This window comes from Trematomus bernacchii, unplaced genomic scaffold (assembly GCF_902827165.1).
Source record: "Trematomus bernacchii unplaced genomic scaffold, fTreBer1.1, whole genome shotgun sequence".
Classification (NCBI taxonomy): Eukaryota; Metazoa; Chordata; class Actinopteri; order Perciformes; family Nototheniidae; genus Trematomus; species Trematomus bernacchii.
Window position 1 is genome coordinate 3,887,235 of NW_022987910.1, and position 23,203 is coordinate 3,910,437.

At 39.8% G+C, this 23,203-nt stretch overlaps 1 protein-coding gene across 3 annotated transcripts; it reads right to left on the bottom strand.

Moving 5' to 3' along the window:
• Positions 1 to 7,092: 7,092 nt before the first annotated feature.
• On the bottom strand, positions 7,093 to 20,472 carry pde9al (phosphodiesterase 9A like). Of its 3 annotated transcripts, none has more exons than XM_034115267.1 (20): positions 20,244 to 20,472; positions 19,747 to 19,876; positions 18,002 to 18,072; positions 17,419 to 17,496; positions 14,919 to 14,962; positions 14,689 to 14,743; positions 14,356 to 14,426; positions 14,139 to 14,226; positions 13,955 to 14,033; positions 13,772 to 13,846; positions 13,583 to 13,669; positions 13,393 to 13,497; positions 13,167 to 13,249; positions 12,773 to 12,929; positions 12,513 to 12,626; positions 12,161 to 12,265; positions 11,784 to 11,912; positions 11,599 to 11,694; positions 10,254 to 10,330; positions 7,093 to 9,443 (listed from the first exon to the last, which is right to left on the bottom strand). In XM_034115267.1, the coding sequence occupies exons 2-19, from the start codon at positions 19,813 to 19,815 to the stop codon at positions 10,286 to 10,288; spliced, it is 1,551 nt and encodes a 516-aa protein (XP_033971158.1). In that variant the 5' UTR covers positions 19,816 to 19,876; positions 20,244 to 20,472; the 3' UTR covers positions 7,093 to 9,443; positions 10,254 to 10,285. The 3 variants fall into 3 exon arrangements, with proteins under 3 accessions (XP_033971158.1, XP_033971157.1, XP_033971159.1); XM_034115266.1 differs by having other exon boundaries at positions 10,254 to 10,336; XM_034115268.1 differs by lacking the exon at positions 10,254 to 10,330.
• Positions 20,473 to 23,203: the final 2,731 nt, after the last annotated feature.

A 23,203-nucleotide genomic window follows, 5' to 3' on the forward strand; every position in this document is an offset into this window, starting at 1 on the left:
AAACAAACAGCATATGCCTTATATCTGTATGACATCTAGTATTAAGTGTTGATTCAATATAATTTGAATGTCATCATTTCCCTTTCATCTTAAACATGATTTCCTCAATTTCGCAATACCCTGGAATATTCTCATGAGGTTCCAGGTGAAATGCAGAGAAGCTGTTTGCATTCCTAAAGGCAAAACCTGTGAAATAGACACCACAGTCCTGTCTGGTCAGACTCTTGTGTTTTTGCTTTTTCACTCTCACACAGCTGCAGACATGTCTACATTGAACACATCCTCCTGAAGTTGTGAAATATTGAAACCAATGTATACCTTTTAGTATTTTAAAGGACTGCTTTGGTTCCATACACGACTGTCAAAAGTAAGAGGTTTTACGTCTGTTTTGACATCATTTATTTCTTTTATCAGGACATTGATTGTGGCTCCATTCTTTTACAACATTAGTCTTAGTAAAAATCACAGATTAATCAAAAATAAATATAGTAAAGAATACCAACATCAGATAATCTATCATTTAAGGAATATACCATTCTTATTAATCTTGAAAGCAGCATCAAATAAGAATATATTTAAAAACAAAAATGTTTTGTCCAGTTCTTGATTCGTATCAATCCTCACATATGCACACACACACACACACACACACACACACACACACACACACACACACACACACACACACACACACACACACACACACACACACACACACACACACACACACACACACACACCACACACACACACACACACACACACACACACACACACACACACACACACACACACAGTGATGTGTTTCCACCGCTGATGAGGGACATGTGTGCCTGTTTGTGCGATACTCGGCTTTGAGAACAGCCAGGGTGCTATGCATTCCAGTTGTGTGTGTTTTTATGTGTGTACATGTGCATTGTCTTGCACAAAGTTAGCTTAAAGTGGTTGCGTTTGACATGGGACTCGTGCCACCCAGCTACAGCTTTTCAATTTTTGCCATTGAACTGAACCAAAATCCTCTGCCTCTCATCAGGTTTGTCATGTTTTGAAAAAATGCAGTAGCACAGATTAACAGCATATTCCCAAACTGGATTTCTTTGCTTTCACAGGGACTGGAAACTCCAGATAGTAAAAGACAATATTTGCATTGTTGGTTGATCGCCTTCACATGCAGCTGAACAGTAATACCCCTAATACTCTGTGAAAAGGGCTAATATTTTCCTCCATAATAGTTTGCTTGAAGAAAGTATTCAGAGGGAATCAGCAAGCCTCCAAAACCAACAAGCTGATGATGTTACACCTCTGCAGCGCTGCCGAGTGAGAACAGTCGGGCAGCGCCAAGCTCTGTGGTGGAGCCAGTTGATCTCACCTCCAGATAGAGGCTGAATGTGTGTGTGTGCGTGTGCGTGCGTGTGCGTGCGTGTGTGCGTGCGTGCGTGCGTGCGTGCGTGTATGGGTGCGCAGTATTTACATAGGGATTGCAGGAGCTGAAATTAAGCTGCTTTCCAGCCCTGTGATGATATTTTCATATCTTTGCTCCCTTATTTCCTTTCCTCTAACTGCTTTGCCTTACAGTGTGCTGGGGCAGCAGCCAGTTGCTCAGTGAGCTTCCTGCTGAACGCTGCCTGAGATATCCCCTTACACATGTGGGGCTCTGGGGTCACAGCAACCCCTTTGGAGCGCAGGCTCGCATGGAGGAAAAGACAGAAGGAGAGAGAAAAGCTGTCTGATGGTGGGTAGAGCAAAGGCATAATGTGTATAAGCAATGCTTATACACATTATGGCCTCAGTTTAAATATTACAATTGTATTCATTACTATCAGCCTTTCTTTTATCAAAGTACAACACTCACTCACGAAGCATTGATGCAGTATGAGTATTACTCATAACATTTAACATACTTTAAATGCAATTTGTTGACAATTCTAAAAGACTCGGTAACTGACATTTTCAATGCAGGACTTAATGGAGTTTTGAAGTTGACACTTTCAGTAAAGGATCCCAATAGTTCCTCAAAATGAGAATGGTTTTCCAGAAAGTTTGTTTTATTTCTTTGATTTACATAATCTCAAATCCACAACTATTTGACTACAGCTCAATGATTCCACATTACTCAGTGCCTTACTCACTGCCAGAGTGGCATCCAGATGTTCCGGTGCCCTCACTAGCTGCACATTTCAAAGGAAATACAAGGTGAAATAACAGTGGAAGGATTAAACTCTGCCTCTCTAAGAAAAGCATCCCATACAATCACTCATATAATAGAATTCCACGGGAATTCCCATAAAGTTAATGATAGAGAGAGAGGGGGGAAAAAAGAGTGGGAGATAGAGAAGGGGAAAAACAGGTTCTTTTGAATTGTAAAAATAAATAAACATGTTTGGGCTTATAGCTGGGAGCATTACACCCCACAGTGAGAATCTTTCCTGGCAGACTCCCAGCACGAGATGAAAGGCAATCCCACTATAAACACAGGCGTAGGAACGTATCATTTATCTTTCCCCATTATGGGAGGTCAAAGCTGTTATGATCTAATAGCTGAGGTGAGGCTACCTTAGTCTTCTTTCTAGAAATTTCAAATAAAGATATGTTGAGCAACTCTACACTTAATTATAGAACACAAGAAGCCTGTGGCATACTGCCTGTTGTTCACATCTGGCAAACCTTAATGTCCCTTTTACAAACATTAATGCATTCATCTTAAGGGCCATCTTAATGGAAATGTAAGCTTTAACCTGAGTATATTATCGGTGGGAAAATGTGGAGTTTCAAGGTATTACTTGGGCAGGAATCGCCCGCAAGTCTCACTTCTTCAGATGGCATTGATTAAAGCCTTGATCCTGAAGAAGCACATGACTCAGAAAACAGCTGTTTAGGATACAGGGAAGATCTCCTCGGTATTTAATTAATCAAACTCTTGGCCTGCTGCAGTTAAAGTGGAAATTACTGCAGATGCTTTGTAGGGGGCATTTAATAAGGTTGTTGGGAGTCATTTGGAGGTGAATCGTGAAAACCAGTTAGTTCGGATTAAACCTCCTTTTAAGCATGTAGCCTACAGGTAATAGGTAAAACATCCCCCAGTAAGTTATTTAGCCTCATACCTTCAGGATTAATTTGTGGTAGGTCTTCTGTTTATTGCAGCTTCCCGGTGGAGGGATCTAGGGCGATAGGCACATAATAAAGCAGTTAAAGAGTCTTATAATCCTTGTAGTAGTTGTTGGAGACCAAAACAGAAACACAACTTTATGCTATGTTCTTACCCATGAGATTAATGACGGAAGACTTTCAGGTACTTTGTGCTTGTTGCCTTTTTTCTGTAATTGCCCTCCATATGTCCACCCGTCATTAGGCCTGCTATTCATACAGATAAGAGGCCAGTGTAATTGCCGTGCAGCCCAGCAGTCACGGCACGGCCGCTGATGTTCTGCCAGCACACAATCAAGATGCCTGCTTCAGATTATCACGCTGTAAACAAACTGGTGCAGCCTCTCCCTCAGTGAACTGTCAGACTTCTTTCATGTGCTGGGATTAGCATTTCCAACTGTCAGCTGCCAGACTGGGCTCACTGCTTCTCTCTTGACATACTGAGTGAATGTCTGGAACAAAAGAATCAGATAAACAAATATACAAATGCTAGCCAATCAATGCTATATGATTACCTCTTTGATCTGATTGTGTTGTTGAATCCACATCATTCACTTTTGTTCTTTCTTGCTCTATTTGACTGGGGGAACTGTTCATTTAACTGCTTCTCCAGAGAAAGACAGCATACCAGTAAAATGTCTATTTGGAACACTGGAAACTATAAATGAGGGCAACCATTAGGGCGTATTTTTTTGTGCAGAGTTGAATTAAACTAAAGAAACTCTGTAAAATAAGATAATTGCTTCTGTTTCAACACATACAAACAGTTACAGTATGAAGACATTACCACAGGGACTGAGACTGCAATATTTTGTTGTGAACACTTAAATTGGATGAAAATATGTTCCACACGTTTCACAACAGCCATGGCATCTTGTGGAAAAACAGCTATCTGTCTCTTGTTTGCGCTATTATAAAAAAATCTGCTATAAAGTTCAGCTTCTTCCATAATACTGACTGAAAATAATTCATTTTAGGACAAATGCAGACAACCAAAACATGTGGGCTGAAACCATCCGCTGACGTACCACAGAGCGGAAGTAACTAACATCAGGGTCAAGCATTGATGGATACTAAATGATGCTGGTATGCAGGAAATGAATACTTGTATATACTTGAGCTTGTTTAGCCACTATGTGCACAGCTCTTTGGAAATTAGATCTTTCAATATTTACTGAAGCCTTTGATAGTCATACCCTGCAGTTACCTAAAAGAAAACAATGTGAAGCTGTGTTGATATGTGATGTGGTGGTTGCTGTACAGCATTGTATTGATTTCCCCATATTGTTTGTATTTGGACTTTCTGATGTATAAAGAGGGCGTTATTGCACGTGCACTGATCATAGTTGCCATTACATACTGTAATGAAAGCAATGTTCGGATGAAAGATGAAGTATGAAAACCAATGTAAAAAATATGTTTCCAAACATAAAACCCTGAAAAAAGGCATGGTAGGCTTCAACTTCTCACTTAAATGATTCATATTATGCTGATGACTCTTCATGGAAACATTTAGTTTAAGAGCTGTTTTATCAGGATGTAGTGCAGATGTCTCAGAGCCCTGTGGCTGAGTGTGTGAGGTCTTCCTATACCTTGTAAAAAGGTTAGCTGTTAAAAAGACTTGTGACTTTTTGGATCGAGTTACTCTGATAACTACACCAAATATTTGTTTCTTCTAAAAAGGGCCAATCATTTGCAAAGTCACTGCCACAGTGAATGTGTTTTCTAAGAGACAAAACAAGATAAAAGCTTGTTTACAGATTTACAGCATGTGGCACAGCTCTTTGTTTTCCACTGCCACTACACAGCAGTTGCTGACACAAAAATGCACAACCACGATTTAGGGTTAACTCTCCCTTCTGACCTTTGACTTCTTGCCATTCTTGTCAGGGATGTAACTGTCTTCAGTCAATCTAGCTTATATCCTTGTGTCTTCAGAGTCCAAACAAGGAGCTGGGCATTCTTTTGAATGTGGGAGTCAGGGGAATGGGACATCCCTGAGGATTTAACTGTTTCTCTCCCACAAGCATGACATTGTCTGCATGCGTGTTGGCTCACATGAAACAGGCCTAGGCTTTGCTGTTGTCTCGTCAGCAGAGACACACTGTGGCTGACTCATTCCCCTGACCAACGCCACAGTCTAATCTGCGGCCCGACAAAAGATAAATGCAAAGTTGCATGAGTTTACAAAGACTTGGGAGGGAATCCTACTGCTTACACATTCAGTTCATTCAGATTCCTCTAAAAAGCTGGGAGAACATAATAAAGAACAGATAAATGGACTGTGAGGTAGTAAAACAACTAGGTAGTAGTACAGTCAGGGTTTATTCCACACCATGTGTTTCGTATTTAACCCAGTTTCACATGAAACTAGGCCATGGATCATCTACAGCTTCCTGCTGCAAGACTTCAATTTTGAAAAGCCACGTGTGTACACAAACACACACACACACACACACACACACACACACACACACACACACACACACACACACACACACACACACACACACACACACACACACACACACACACACACACACACACACACACACACACACACACACACACACACACAGTGAGCCTGTGTTCTTTCATCTTGACCCCTGAAAGACCACATGCTGGGAAGAATTCCCGGTGCGTTATGACTGGGGGAAGTAGCTAGTTTAAAAGAATAATAAATAAGAGCAAAGGCGGAAATAGAGAATGACATTTTTTGCTACTTATGGCCAGTCTTAACTACTCCGTTTAATTTATCTCTTTAGATGAGACATTTGCAGAAGACACATTCATCGATGAAGCTTTTCCAAGAGGCATTTTGAATGACTGTAAGCACTAAGCATTTCTGTTTTCATTAATGTAACATATGACTGCCTTCAGAGACCGAGTCATAACAGGCCCATTGTACAGCACAAACATTTACAGAGGAATAACACTGCAGGCACAACATATGTGGATGTTTTTCACTGCTTTGCAACACTGAATATTCCTGTATATGTGTTTCTCACCTGCTTTAATTTGATAGGGTTTGATTAAACTAGATTGAAAGACTAAAGTTTGATAAACTCACATCAAAGTATTTCCTAAGTTCTCCTGCCTTAGAATCAGGATTTATTAGACCACCAGTGCAGATCTGTGATCTGTGGTTTAGAGATTAGTTAAAGCTGTGGACAATTGATATGTGCATCAATTCAAATGACAATTGACTTTGAAAATGTGTATACAAGCATAATGAATTGCATATAATTGTTTATTGTTAGTAATTATTTAAAGAAACACACATAATGACTTTTTGAATTCAATCTGTGGCAAATTAATCTGAAGGATTTGAACACTTTCAACTTTGTCGCCCTCAAGTGGAAGGGTCAAAAAATACCCTAACATTTTGTTTTAATGGTAAAAATGTCCCTTTGTTGGCTGTAAAAAAAGTCTCTTCATTTGTTCAATTTGTGATCTATAAAAGCATAATAAAACTGTGAATAATTTGACTCAGTTTGAATGGATCATTACACACACCTTCCTTTGCATGCTAGGGTTCAATATCGTGCAAGAACAAAGAAAACTGTAACCCTTGCTCATTAAACTGCCATCAAGGGGCTTTTGTAATAGATAAAATATCCACTCTCACGTTAACAATCAGACCCATTGAAGTATTGTGGCACTTAAACATGTTGAGACAGCCTTAAGGCAACACAAATGACAAAAGGGTTGAAATATTAGTATAACTCATGGCACATCTAACAGTCTACTAAAGATTAAAGCCTGGCTGGATGTTAACTCTGAGCAATTCATCTTTTGATAAACTGAAATTTGAGGAGATCATACGGGTTGGGGCACTCAAAAGAGAATCTGCAGTGAACCATGTTGTCACTAATTTATAGAGAAGATCAAATTAAGTGTTTTATAAAAAAAAAACGTTATCTTACATTTTCACTTAGAAACTCTTTCAATTATTTATGGCTTTAATCATTGGCATGTCAATTTTAATCAGAGCATTCCTGCAGGTGAATGTCAATACACTCTGTCACGCTATGTGGAAAGAAATTAGTAATGCATTTATTAAAACAACAATCACTCTCTACTAATTCTCTCATCTTAGCAACACAAACATGTGGTCTACTGTTTTTTTTTTTATTGCTTTGAGATCATCATCAACTCACAAGTATTGCAGCAGTATGCACACAAACCAAACGATCATGCTAATTTAAAAGAACCAATCAGACCACCAACATGTGAATACCTAGTGAGATTGATCAAATTAAGCTACAGACTAGAAAAGTGAAGGATAACAAACAGATTATTTATCATAATTTAATCAGAGCGTTGTGGGTGGTATTCAGTGTATGTGAGGGGAGACCAACAGGTGAGGTAATAACCGCTCACAAGTTATTCGCATCATGTTGCCAAAGAAAAGTAATAAAATCACTGAGGAGTAGCTGGAGGAAAACCACCCAGATCTGTTATTGCTCGAAGGGAAGCTGCAAAGAGAGGGGGACGTGGGGCAGGCTGAGATAAGTGGCACCTGTGGGTGTTACAGGCCTGGATAATTAGTCATATTTCAACATGTTTCTTGCCCTCAAGTCTTAAATGTGGCAATCAAAATGTATATTCCAATCATGATGATAGGGAAGAAAAAGAAACTGGAATGCTGCACAGATGTTATTACATTACATTACATTACATTGCATTTAGTTGACGTTTTTATCCAAAGCGACTTACAATAAGTGCATTCGACCAAGAAGATACAAACTTGAAGAAAACAGAATCATATAAGTACATCAGGTTTCATAGAGCCAAAACATTTCAAGTGCTACTCAACTGGCTTTAGATAAGCCAGTCCTTTATTAGTATACAAGTGCTTTGTTAGAAATTCTTTGTTAGTAATTCTATCGCTCGAAGTGGAGTCAAAAGAGATGTGTTTTCAGTCTGCGCCGGAAGATAGGCTTTCTGCTGTCCTGATTTCAATGGGGAGCTCATTCCACCATTTTGAACTCATTAACTAAATGGAAAAATCGAAAGTGAAATGTTACCACTTGTCTATATGGGCTCTTGGTTTGTTCTTTTATAGCTTCTGTGCAATAACACGGTGTTTCAGTAATCAACATATACAAAAATCAGTCTTAACTCAAGGTTCATCTGCAAGCTTTTTCCAGATCTTTTTATCACACGATCCTCATCAGCAACTGCAGTATGCTCTGTTGTAATGGTGATAGATTCGTTGACAAGCAGGCATTGAGCGTTTAAAATGGATGAAAAGTGCAATGGATGAAATCATAACAGCTGCTGAGATTGCATGGCAACAGATCCATCCCCATGACAACTGAGCAATCTTTATCTGTGGATGAAGATCATGTTACGGCTGAAATCTCAAGAGAAGGTCTGGATTATTTTTGTTAAACTACAACTTCCAAGGCCAGGAAGGAATATTGAACATGTTTCACATCAGGGGGGGGGGGGGGGGTATACAACGCACACATGAGGGGGACATTTTATAGCGTAATCATTGTGGGATCATTGTGTCCATTAGATGTATTAAAATCAATGCATTTTATCAAATATTTTCACGAGTTGGTCATTAAAGTCAGCAGGTCAACAGGTCAGCTTTTATTTTAACGCTTGGACTCGTATTTCTCAGACTTGTTTAAGTTATACATTATATAATTGTTGTTATACATTATATAGTTGTTTTTTAATCTTTTTTATCACTTAAAGTAACTGTCTCACTATGGATAACCCCCCGAAGACTCTGAAACCCATTATATATAAAGACTCACAGGTGATGAACTGGCCTATAAAACAGAGTTTCACATCTATTGTGAGATAATAAACAATAGTACAAGACACAATATGTTGCACCTTGGAAAATATATGCCCCTATGTGGCTTTATTGTATTGAAAAGTGTTGAAGGTAAGAGAAAACACACAGACTTCTGATGAGCCATAACAATCAAACATGGATTGCTGAAAACAACCCATTTTAGTGCATTATTATCCTTCTACAAAAGGGTAGAACACAAGAAATACTATAAAATAAAGTAGACTAAAAAGAACAGTACAAACAGCATACACATGCAGAGAGGTCAGCAGGTCCCTCTCTGTTACATCCAGTGCAAAAGTCTAAGTCAAAGTTCAAGACATGCCACCTTGACGTCTACATTTAGTTCAGTATGCAGCCAAGCAGTCTCTTTTCTCCTCCTTCTGATCCAGACCCATCTGTCCTCTTCACAACGCAGCTGGGAACGCCTTTACCGAGGCCTCCCTCACAAGTCTTTCCTTAGTTTAATCACAAAGGAGGATCCCTGCAATAAAACAGGAGCTTGGATTATGTGGGGGAAAACAGCGGGAGTTTTAGGAGGAAAACTCAAACTAGGTTTATAAAAACAATGAAATGTACCAAAAGGTTCGGTGGTTATCGCCTCCACAGATAAAAAATAGAGGCTATTGGACTGAGCTGGCTTGAGAGCTGTGAGTGAGAATTGACCTCCCCATGTGGAAAGTCAAATCTTAACTCAGAGTCTAGTGGCAACTTTATGTTGAGAAGTTCAATGTCGGAAAGAGGTTGTGTGTTCAATTCATGAGTTCATCAAGGTAACATGGTGTTTAAAAGGAAAACAAACATGCGACAATTTCATCACTTTGTTTTCAGCTGTGACTAAAGCAAAATGAAGGAAGTCTGGCATGATTCTACTGATACCAAAAGTAATCAAAAACATGCTAATGTGTCTTTCTTCTAGGCTGTTGAACTTTCTTTCTTTCTTTTTTCTTGCAAGCCCCTTATCTTCTACACAGCCAGGACCCCTGCACTTGCCAACAATTTCTCACGCTGAACCAATTTAGCTTGAGCCGACTAAAAGGGATTACCCCCTTGGTTTTCCTTTTTGTAAGTAAATTGATATGAACTCCTTGGTCCTAAATAAAAAGGCAAATCCAAAGTGATGAAAGTGCTGCACATTCCTAAAGGTGTGGCTTTTGTAGAAAGAGTTCAGAATGGAGGAGAGTTGCTGTGCAGATGTGCAGAGAGGCCAGAGAGAGAGGCAGAGACAGAGTGCACTCAGGACACTAACACTAAACACTAAAGCACAACCAAGGAGTCAGTTGCTTTTACTTACACAGAAACCACTGCACTCACTCACTGCAGAGCTTACTTCTTCTTCCCGCCTAATGATATACTTTCAGTTTTTTTCTTCTGTGCCTCATTGAACAAAAGACACACCTTTATGTTAGCAAGCGGTTTGATTTATGTGAGTGTATGAATGTGTGACCCCACCCATGTGACACAAATTGCATAATTATAGTGTTTGGTAGCTCCAGGTGAAAAGCCCAAATGACACTGGGTAGATTTGTTTTTACTTGTTCTCAAAATGCCTGTTTGTCACACCGGGAAACCTGGATTACTGCCATTGTTTTAACCCTTTAATTTAATCTGGTTTACCACACAGGCTAAGCAACATGTTGGAGACCATGCAGAACTGTCACTTTAACCTCTGATCACTGCATGTCTTATTCACAGTCTTTGTACCACAACCCCTGAGTCCCTATTATAACACTGTGATTGCTGCCACAACAAATATCATAGTAACAGTGCAATTAACAATACAAATCTTATTGTTGTAATGTTTTCCTTGACCAAAGAGTAAGGGTATTGTTTAAATAAGTGTTTGTTTTTGTGCAGAAACAGTTTATTTGTGGAACATTGCTTCTGGTGGAGATTTAATAGAAATAGAAATAAAAGGGTTGTTTCTTGGTTTGGAACAGTAACTTCATTGAGTGGAAGCTTCAAGGTTTCAAGAGGGTCTTCCTTGCTCACAGGATAGGTTCTTTTGATGCTCACACATGAGTTAGGAATATATAGGGTTTTTATTAGTTTTTATTTATTTGATTAGTTTTACAGATTGAAAAGCGTTTGAGGCAAATTTTTATTAAAGTAAAATTGACTTGATTTTGCTTGCTTGTCAGAGCCAAAAACAAAGTCTGGCACAAAGCCCAGTTGCCGCTTTTACATGTGATTTTTTATTTTGCTATTAGTTAATGATCTTTAGAGGTTTTGGTTACCTTATCAAGCAAGGCTAGCAGTAGTTTATTTGTGCTAAACTAAGTTAAGCTGCTGCTTGCCGTAGCCTTATATCTAATGGGAAGATGTGAGAGGGGCATTTATCTTATCATCATCTCAGTATTAAGGTAAATGTTTCCCAAAAAAAGAAACGCTAAATTATAAATTTTCCTTCAAAGTTTTCTTATTGTGAAACATCTATAAGAGAAACTCTAATATTTCAACTCTCCCTACAACTTTCTCACTCCATGTTACAGAGTGTCATGTTACTGGCAACAAGTGATGAAGTTTGGCATGTTTGTGATCTATTGAAATTAGTTTAACATAGAGAGGTGTGAGAGCTTGAACAAAGCATGACTGTGCTGATAGACGAATACATAAATAAACTTTAATACAAGTCCTACCTCTGTCATGGCATCATCGATCTGTTTCAGCTCCTCGTAATGGTCACGAGAGTCTCTCAGAGGTTGAACCATGATCTCCTCAATCTGAGGGAAAAGCTGTTGGACACCACAGTAAGGTCATTAATTGTGTGTGTAATCAGTGTGTGTATTTGTAAAGGAACACATCTGTACACACATCGTCCTACCTTCATGACCGTCTCAAACATTGGGATGAGGACAAACTTGATGAATCCAATCTGAGCAGTGGGCTTGGTGACTTTGTCTCTGTCCATGAAGGGAGCCACGGGGAGACCCTCAGACTTCTCCCTGTCACTCTGAAAGCACATGAGTGGAAACATTGCCATTTAGCCTTGGCTCTCATTGTACACATTTGGTATAATTTGGTATTAAGATAAACCATTTACTAGTTGCCTATTAGCATGCATATAAGCAGCATAATGGCCCTGGATAAGTCATTCTAAAACACTTATTAATGCCTTTTACTGTATGACCATATTCTACCACAACTAGGACAAAGTTGACATGATGGATTCAGATAATGGACTTGAAAGAATTCCGTCACCTGCATGAAGTACTCCTCCAATAGGCAGTCCACCCATGGCTCAGCTACCTCAGTTGGCCTCACTTCGTTGGAAATGTCACAACACTTGATCATAACCATCTTCAGCTGAAAACACACACACATATAACACAAAACATAGGATAAAGAAGCCTATTTATCTTAACAAACATACAGCATCTACCGATTTTCTTTGACTACTTTCCAAATGATACTTATACAGTCTATTTAGCCTCTGCTGATCACAGCACAACCCGCAGATTAAGGCATGCTTGTGTTGAGATCATGTCTTGCATGTGCCGTGCAATAAACAGCTGATGTCAGGTGGATATGCAACGTGATCTTGTATACATACACATGTCACATGCTCCTCATTGGTGAAATCAAAGTTGTCCACTTTCTGCTTAAAGGAGTCTAGTATCTCGCCATGTCTGGCCATGTCGGTGGCCAGGATGAGGGTGATAATTGCCTGGAAATATAAAAAAATAAGTCAGTTTGCTCGACATTTGCTCAAATATTGTTCAGATTAATATATTTGTAAGTGACAATGCTGAGTAGGATATTGATAAAACTCATCATGCTTGTCACAGTCAGAATTCCACTTGTGTATCTCACCTGTCGGATCTGTTTGAAGGCCTCAGGATCCACATTGGCAAAAATGTTGCACTCAGGAAGAGACAGGATCTGGAAGGCCACAGCACAGTGGTGGTTCTCCAGCGGAGATATGTCATTGTAGCGCACTGCCAGCTCTGTGCGCGCATTGATCTGGTACCTGGTGGATGGATGACACGTGTGAATTGATAATATATTCCCATGAAGCTTCCCTGATGAGAGAGGTCTCGACCTGCAGAAAACTCCGACCAAAAACAAGAAGATGATCTGAATCGGCGTGTTTTCATACCTGAACTCTCTCCATGCTGAACCAGTTTCACAGTTCATTGACACGATGTTGTGCAGAGGATGTCAAAACATACTGGAGTCAGTAGGCAGACAAAATAGGGAGTCTTACGTGTTGTTGTAGCCAGGGTGGTCCAGGTCATGGCACACTGCTGCTGTCATCAAAATGCCCATGTCTGTGAGAGTCAGCTTCTCCTGGACAGCAGTGTGAAAGAAAGGCGTAATTACAAATCGTCCAAATGAACATCAAAATGTCCGATCTGGAAAGTCAGTACCTAGATCTAAATAGGACTTCAGAAGTTAACTTCATCATGAACAGACATAGACATGCACCATACCTGTAGGTTGCAGAGGTTAATCATGCCATACATCATCTGACTGACGCAGAAGCAATGTCGAAAGTTGTGGAAAGGGTTATTACGGTAGTTCTCCTGAATCGCCAACTAGCAAACAAGACAGTCAGCATTTTAAGTAAAAGCCTTTTTGAAATCTACACAATGTGTTATTTTTTACTGTTCAAACTTTTACCAGCCAGCGTTTGAGTGTGATGGGGTTCATGTTGAATTCCTTCACCAGTCCCAAGTCATGGTACATATACTCCAAACAACTTAGCATCTAAATTCACAAAGGAAAAGAAGGGAGATCCAGACATCAGTCACTTGGATAACATGGAATGGAAATGGCTGATTGAGTTATGGAGCTGCACTGTCAACAAACCTCGTTATGTTCCCAGTGCCAGACATCGAATGTCGGCTTCTTGAGCGCCTCAACAGTCTCCTGAGACAGTGTGTACTGTAAAAAACAAACAAACATACCATTAGAACTTTAAACGGAAGCTGATGTCATTAATTTAGTTAGCTTTATCGGTTAGTAATGAAATAAAAGTCCCAGCGGACATACCTTTGGGTAATTGGGGACATCTCGTCTGGGAGTGACCTTCTTCCCATCGTCAAAGTTGTATTTGCATGGACAGTTAACTCTGATTTTAGAAGCAAGAAAAGTTGATTTGACTATGATTTGACCCGATCTGGTATCTGTTGATATCTGTGAGTAAGATGTCAAATGTCCAACTTATCCATTTTACCTGGCACCACCTCTTGAAGCCATCTCATCTCGTAGCTTTTTCAGATCATTTTTACACTTCTCAATCTCCACCACCTTCAGGCCCTCCACTGTCAAGATGACAAGAAGAAATATCACAGTTTGGCTTCCTCCCAGGTCAGCTGTATTTCATTTTTAATTTACATGTCAGGGGGATTTTTTTTTTGTGTAAACCATCTGCTATAAAATGTAACACTTACATTCCACTCTCTTCTCCAGCATTGCTAGCCTGTTCGTGACCTCCGTCTTCAACTCGTTGATCCGGAAGGCTCTGTGAGAGGAAGTAATAGAAAATGATATATGACTCATATTTCACATGGTTCATTGGTCATAAAAACAAAATATAACTTGGATGGGGCCACAACAAATCAATGACAAAGGTAAAATAACGTGTGTGATTGAACTTGCCTTTATGGGTTAAGGCTTGTATTATAATTGTAAGTCCCTGGTGTCAGGTATGTGTATGAGGTATGTGTGAAGGTGGGAAAGGGCAGGCTTCAGCCACATCATAACATAAACAACTGGGGCGTTACCTGCTGAACTGTTCAGCCACCTGGGACAACACATTCTGAAACATGTCTTCCTTTTCTGCAGACACAAATGCACCCCTGATAAATCATCATGAACAGCAATCACATTGTCAGGTTTGGTATTTTTGAGCTCATTACTTTCACAGTAGAAGTGTTGTTGATGCATGAATGTGTGTGTTTGTGAGCTTGTTAGAGTGAAAGGAAAATAAAGCTGTTGACAGCTGACAGCTTACCTCCAAGCTGACCAGTCGAAAGAGGCACAACTTTGTACAGAGAGCTGTGAGGAAAACAGATGAATCGTTATGATTCAAAACATCAGTTTAAATACAACTTATTTACATTCCTTTATTTTGCTAATATACACAGAGCAATCTCACCTCTGTCGTGGTTTTGGATTTATGTTTTCATTTTCCACCTTTTATTTTGAAATGTTTTCCTCCTTGTGTCTTGTCTGATCCTACTTTCTGTGTTTGCCTTCCTATCGTTAGTTTCCCTGGTGTGTCTGATTGCCTGATTGTCTTCACCTGTTGCCCTTGTGTTTCTGCCTCCCCTGCCCAGCTGTGTCTTGTCCTGTGATTACCCTTCTGTGTATTTAGTCTTGTCTTCCCCTGTGCTCCATGTCTGTTCGTCGTCTCTCCTCGTCTATGTTACCTGCCCGTCTCTTGATGTCCATGCTCTTGTCCATGTTACCTGTCACGCTCCATGCTTGTTCCTGAGGTTTTTTTGTCCTGATCCTTCCTCGTAAGAAATTCCTCGTAAGAATTTCCCTGGTTTCCTTCCTCGTACTCCCCCGGTTTTGGTAATGTTAAGTTGTTCCTTGTTTTCTGTTGTCATCAGCTTTGGAAAATAAAGCTCGCTTTTTGTTACCTAACCTTTTAGTCCTCTTACTGTATTTGGGTCCTATTTTTCCCCACCCCTGACAGTACGAACAGACCAGTATGGACCCAGCAGTAATTTTTTGAGGATGCTCTTGATGATCTTTCTTTCAAGATTTTATGCATTTTTGGAGTGTGGAGGGGGGCTCCTTGTAAAGAGACTCAGGAGGCTGCTTTTTCCCTTGCACGCCGGGAGGTGGCAGATAAGCCCTGGCTGGTAAGCTCACTGCCAGAAATGTTGAAGACATTTGTGACTTCCCCAGACAGTCTGCATGCCTGCCTCAAACCCAGTGCCCCAGCAGCCAAGCTATCGGCTACGGCCCCAGTACCCAAGCGACCGGCCCGAGCTCAAGCAGCCATGGTTCCAGCCCCAGTTCTGGCCCCAGCAGCCATGGTCCCGGCTCCAGTTTTGGCTCCAGTACTGGCTTTCCGGCCGACGGCAGCCCCCCGTGTCCTGTCCGTGTTTCGACCGACGCCAGTCCCCCGTGTCCTATTGGTGGTCCGGCTGACTCCAGCTCCCCGTCTCCTGTCTGTGGTCTCGCCGACTCAAGTCCCTTCACCGTCGGGGGTCCCGCCGACTCAAGTCCCTTTTCAAGTCCCTTCTCAAGTCCCTTCTCAGGTCCCTTCTCAGGTCCCTTCTCAAGCCCCTTCTCAAGCCCCGTCTCTAGTCCCTTCTCTAGTCCCTACTCAAAGTGCTCAAACTTCACGTGTGCTAACAGTCCAGCCGTGAAGACATCTACGGGGCAGTTTTGAGATTTCTTCAAATGCCGTTGCCATGGCAACACAATGCTCACCATGAAACACGGTTTTCTCATAACTTCAGTGAAAATACTCCAAACGGCCCAAAACTTCACAGGTTTAGTAACGATGCAGCCATCAACGCATCTAAGCGTATTATGGGATGTCATCAAATGCCGTTGGCATGGCGATAGATCATTCACCATCAAGTTAGTTCAAAAGTTTGCAGTTCAAATATTCTGCTGCTTTTCCAAGCCTTTTTACTTTCTTTTCTTCTCTCATCACACATTCAAGCCCCCAGTGTTCATGTATCATTTCAATCTAAATTCTTCACTTTCTTCTTACACATTACATTTCATCATAGCAGTTTAGCGTCAGATTTTCAGCATAAAGCATTCCCACTAGCAATTTCTTCAGGAATTGCATTCTCTAGTTTTGAAATGTTTTCCTCCTTGTGTCTGATCCTACTTTCTGTGTTTGCCTTTCTGTCGTTAGTTTCCCTGGTGTGATTGCCTGATTGTCTTCACCTGTTGCCCTTGTGTTTCTGCCTCCCCTGCCCAGCTGTGTCTTGTCCTGTGATTACCCTTCTGTGTATTTAGTCTTGTCTTCCCCTGTGCTCCATGTCTGTTCGTCGTCTCTCCTCGTCTATGTTACCTGCCCGTCTCTTGATGTCCATGCTCTTGTCCATGCTACCTGTCACGCTCCATGCTTGTTCCTGAGGTTTTTTGTCCTAATCCTTCCTCGTGCTCCCTGGTTTCCTTCCTCGGAAACTCCCCCGGTTTTGGTAATGTTAAGTTGTTCCTTGTTTTTTGTTGTCATCAGCTTTTGGAAATAAAGCTAGCTTTTTGTGACCTAACCTTTTAGTCCTCTTACTGCATTTGAGTCCTATTTTTTCCCCACCCCTGACAACCTCAAGATTAATTAAGAACGCTGATCTGTAACAGCTATTTAATTAACCTTGTGGTGAGATTGTTCTGTTGATTACTGTTTCCAAGGTAAAAAACACAACAAAACCCCTTCTTAAATGGGGAGGAGATAAAATAAATAAATAAGATGACTCAAGTGAATGGTAATATGGGATTTCTTTTTAAAGAAACCCAACATGGTAATGTGCTGTTACTTTGGAGAGTTGGTGGGCATGGTGGGATCCATAGAGACTAGGGCTCCTTCTGGGTCAACCATCATGATGGCAGTGGTCCTGCAGTGAGAGGAAACAGGAAAGAAAATACAATACATTTTCTTTATCGTCTTTAATATTCAACAAAGCTACATCTGCAGCGTTCCTGGAAAGTATCTCCTATTTCACAAAAGAGAATCCGTTAATTGAACGAAAGAGGAATGAGTGCCAACTGGAAGAATAGTGTATACAAAGTTTATGCTTCCCAATAAAAGCAAAACAGAACTAAAGGCAGATGACGGCTCCATCTTGCTTTTATCCTTTATCATCGTCTACTTTGATGTGCATAGCTAATGCAGCATGTCTGTCAGAAAATTGCATGCAAGGGCTTGTTGAATGTGAGTGACTGCTTTACTGCACACAAAAGTAGTAGCACTGTAATGATGTAAGGATTTTTATGTGGCTTTATGTTATGGTTCTAAGATTTGAAAGGATATTTTCAAGTATGCGTAGAATCACAGTTAGGGAGTGCGGTCATCTGTATGTAAAGAAATAAATGAACAAAGTAAGAAACAAAACGAAATACCTGGGAATGTTAGATGAGGTACACAGGAGCTCCTTGATGTCACATGGACTGCAGTGCCGACTGAACACCACCTGAGAAACAGATGTATACGTAGTAAGTGTATTTCAACAAATAGAAGTGTTAGACAAAGAAGTTACAATAGACAAAATGCTTTCACATTGGATAAATGGAGTATTATTTATTAACATGTAATATGTGTATGATAAAATCTCATCTATGGCCCATAAATCCAACAGTGTGCAATCTGTTTCTATATGGTTTCAAAAGGCACACCTGCACACAAACAGCTGCTGTGTTAATGATATAAAGCCTCAGTGTTCTGACAGGGGGGAAAGGTTATCACATTTCATGTGTTTTTTTGACAACCCAGTCACATGGGAAAGTAAAGTAAGGGTCGGCTCGTTTAATGGTTGAATAAGGTCAAGTCCAGTGAGAGAAAGAAAAGGACAGCTGTGGTGAGAGTGTTCACGGAGCGTTTAGTAACATTATCCACGCCTGTCATGCAACCAGCCCAGTTTACAAGATTTACTATAGTACATGCAGATATTACAAAGTGTGTTTCTGTCGAAAGCAAAGTGTGAGTATGTAAACTCTGCGCTAAACATGTGATCTTACATCTGAATGCAGCAGGTGTAGCTGACAAACATTCAAAGTCAGGCTGTGGGCTTGGGGCTGTTGAACCGACATGTGTCATCGCCAGCTCTCTACTTGAAGCACTCTACATCACCAGATCTGGTTGATGATGTAGGCGGATAGCAACAGGTGTCTATTCTGTCAGTAAAACCTGTAATGCTAACTCTGCATCTGTCTGCTCCTCAGGTGAGGTTAGTCCACTGGGAGGACATGGATCATAAGGCGAGCCGTAGACAATTAATTGCCATAATTACATTTCAATTTAAGTTGATTATATCATTAAATACAGTTTCTATTTCTTAATGTCTTAAAATGTTGATATAGATTTTTCTTTTTTCATTTGGAGGATGAATGTAAACATATTTGGATTGGATTGCCAAAGTAATCTATACGATATTTATTCCAGTTTCTTAAATTGATTGATATTCCAAATACATCATTTATACTGCAGATATATTTGAGCAAAAACCTTTTTTGGTCTATTGTTCAAAACAGGCATATTATGAAGAAACTACCTAAAATACCTAAAAATCCACAACTATGAAAATTACAACTTTTTTTACAAATTACAACTTTTTGTGGCCTGCCAAAAAACATGGGATTCAACAAGCTATTTCAAACTCAAATGCAGGCTCATTAAAATATGTTTTGTCTACCCAACGCTTAAATGGCTTAAGAGCTACTTTTGCAGAGGTGCACTAAATGCACCTCTGCAAAATAAATCATAATCTCGCGAGCCAGTCAGAGCACACAGGGTTTTTGGAAGGGGGGCGTAAAGTGAAAGTATGAAAAATATTGTGCTTTTTGAAACTTTGAGCATGTTCTAGTAGAGCCCCAAAATACATATGAATGTGAACATTTGCATGATGTGCTCCTTTAACATATTAAATCTATGTTTTCTTGTATTCCCCATTTTATTTGAAATATAAGATACTAATACTTGATAGCAAAAATAAATGAAATAAAAATGTGCGTGAAAAGGCAACATTAACTTTGTAGACTAACCAGCCTGTCTAACACAGCAATATGTATATATACTGAAAGCACTTTTACAATGTAAACAATTAAAAAATATGCCCGAAATAGTGCATTCCTGCTCTCATTGGACTGACCTTTTGCACTTTCCCATCAACATCCAGGTAAATGGTTTTAGGGGCATAGGAAGAGGAGCTGGAGCCCATGTTGACCTCCCTCTCCTCTGCCTCTCTTCAAAGATTTCGGCAGGATTCCCTGATCGGCGAACTTGAGGAACAAGAAAAACAAATAAACGGATTTCCAGTATGTTCATGCATGTACTAGTGAGTGTACACTAATGTCTGATAAATACTACAAATCATGACACAATAAGATAATAAAAGCATCAGCACCATGTGAGTATTGCTCTCAGTTTTCTGTCAACTAATTTAAAACAACATAAATCTCTAGTTTTTGCTTTTGCCAATCTATGGTTTTAAAGACAGAAAAAAACATAAATATAGGAATACCATACCAAAGAATATATACAAAACATCATAAGTAACTGGCAATTATCAGATTAAATCAAATAGTAACACATATTCTTTCAATAAAACAAAAAAACGTAATAAAGTATTAGAGCAACATCACTCACAATGTCAGCGTCGGAGCTTCCCCTGTGGAGAGCGGAGGTAAAGTCCCAGGTGCTAATGATGCAGCTCACTCACATGCAGACACACAAACACACACAAGCAGAGGAAGAGCTGTACAGGAGAGGAGAGAGGGCGCGAGTGATGGAGAAGCTGGGTATGTGTGAGGGAGACAGAGGGGGTATGGACTAATATGAATATAACCAGCACTCTGAATGGTTGCCAGGGGACAGTTACTATGGTGAAAAAAGAGACAACCCTTATTTCTTAAGTGGTTTAGGGCTTTTACCTGTGCTGGTCACACAGGCCTGATTCTCTCTATCTCATAAGGAAAACCTAAAAGCATTATGGCTTTATCAAATACTGAACATACATTGTTTATCTGATTGAAACTCAGCTAGAGAATTATATTACGCCAGTGTTCTGTTGAAAACAGCAATTTATCTGGCCCATAAGGCACGCAGTGCCCAAACAAAACACTGATTAGAGCACTCAATGGTACATGGAAGATTATATCATATCAGAGGGACTCGTCCAAACAAGGGGCCCCTTCTTTCTTTTAGTCGCTGAAATGCCGAAAGCCAAGTGCCAAGTGCCAAATGGGATTTCATGTTCAATTTGTGTGTGTGTGTGTGTGTGTGTGTGTGTGTGTGTGTGTGTGTGTGTGTGTGTGTGTGTGTGTGTGTGTGTGTGTGTGTGTGTGTGTGTGTGTGTGTGTGTGTGTTACCCTCCCCAGACCACTTATCCACTTCATTGTTGAGGACAGGTTGGGCAGATGGATCTGTCAGACAAGTTCAGCTGTTCTGCTTGAGAAGATTTCCTATTTTATTTTTAGCAACAATTTATAATTGTTCACGTGGCGGAGACAATGGGCTATCTTGATGAGTTTCTTTTCATGGCAATTTTATTTTCATTAACCAAAATCTCTTCCTCAATTTGTGGGGCTGAACAAATACAGTGCAACACTGTCTTACCTTAGACCCTCTATATTGAGAAGGAAACATTCTTCAAGGAAAAGTAGAAATACACCTCAAGAAGAGCAATAGAGGAAAGATCCTTCAACAATTGAGTAAAAAGTGTGTCTAGTTTAACATTGATATACTCAGGTAAAATACAAGGACCTTAAACTTGTATTAAAGTGTGTTATCTATTTATCATCACTGCATAACAAACAGATACGTGTGATATGTTTAGTGTAGTCAGAGATAACAATTGTAGAGTTCTAATGTGGAAAACCAGCATGACAATACTTGAGTAGACATACATAGCATGTTATATTAAGTCAATATTAAGTGTTATTAGTTAGGAAAAATACAAGTGAGTAAAGACTAGGGGGCTGAGAAGAACTGGAAGGATCCTCTTTATTTATTTTGTTCATTGATCCACATAAAGATCAGAGCCCGTGCTCTACAATGGGACTACCTGTCATGGACTACTGCAGGTCCAGCTTTCCAACAATAAGTCAACCTCCTTTAGTGTGCAAATACATCAACAGGCTGATGTGAACAAGGACACAATTCGACCAGGCAGTAGGAGGATATAATTAATTAGGGATGGAGAGCATCATACATCATGTGTGTGTAACTCATAAGGCACCTACTCCCAAAGGTTTGCACATACACAGACACATGCACGCATGTACTATACACACGTATTTAATCCTGCTCTCCAGAGGCTAATTACTGCCTCTCTCTGCTCCTTAACCATGCTGCCGGTGAAACATGATGGGATCGACTGTGTAAATTAAAAAATGTAACATGAAAACAGATTCAAAGTAATTTGAGGACATTTTCCACTTTCTGTAAACCATGAGTGATTATGCATATGTTTGTGTGCTAAGGTCTCTATGTGTGTGTGCCTGTGACGCTGTATGTGTATTCATGAGTCTGTGTGCCAAGGAATAAATTGTGTTTCAAACAGAACAAAGGCGGCAAAGCACAGATCAAAACAGGCGGATCTGATTAGCTTATATAGCCGCAAGACTCATCACACCTTCAGTAATGGAAGATACATTTTAGGATAAAAGCAATAAATACAATCATGCAGATCTTCATGACAAAAGATGTCCAGCTGGACCTCTGAAAGGAACACATTATCCTGATAATAGTGATCGACCAGGCCAATTAATGTCTCTGTGTGCATTAATACACTCTTTCACAGAAACACTGTTGGACATTTTGTTATCTGCCATGTGTGAGGAAATAAATAAGTATTTTTTTGTCACAGTGGAAGTCAAAATCTGTGACAAAGTAGAGACACCAGACACATTTAAAAGTAATGCACACCTTATTTAGAAAGCAACAATAAGCACTGACAAAAAGTAGCATTTCTGGAAAACATCATCATTTGCAGGAAGCACACAGAAATAGTTTAAAAATGTTTGGGTATACATTTTAAAACTGGTAAAACTATTTCAAACCATGCTATTCAGAATTCCTCTCTTTATATATTTTTTGTTGCCATACTGAAGAGACATTCATTTGTTTCCAGTTTGTCCACAATCAAGAAGAAGAGTCTGTTAAAAGAAAATGAAATGGAGGCTTCACAAATACATTATATTCATGACTCCTCTTAAATTTAATTGGCTCACGTATTCTAAATATTTTTTTATTTGTGATTCTGATAGAATTATAGGTTCAACCACAGCTTGATCGTCATTGACCTCGTGTCAAATAATGTCAAGTGTCAGAGTAAGAGACACTTTGCCATGAGTGAACAGTAACTCATTACTGACCTCATTAGGTTACACAAAAGGGTAAAACGGTGGTTAGACAATCAAAACATAAAACATAACTTGCTAAATAACTCGTAGCAAAGTGTGGATTAATACAAGTAATTATCTTACTGACAACTGCGCTCTAAAATCCAGTATAATATGTGGGCGACATCTAATGGACTAAAAAGGAATTACGCTTCAACTCAAGAAAAGCAGAGAATTTTACAAAATAGATGACAAACTACAAAC

Coding starts and splice junctions, on each gene's coding strand:
- pde9al (XM_034115266.1), bottom strand. CDS start 19,815: ATGGGCTCCAGCTCCTCTTCCTATGCCCCTAAAACCATTTACCTGGAT. Junction 14,034..14,138: donor GCTTCAAGAGGTGGTGCCAG/GTAAAATGGATA, acceptor TTCTAAAATCAG/AGTTAACTGTCCATGCAAAT. Junction 12,266..12,512: donor ATGAGGAGCATGTGACATGT/GTATGTATACAA, acceptor GTGTGTTTTCAG/CTGAAGATGGTTATGATCAA.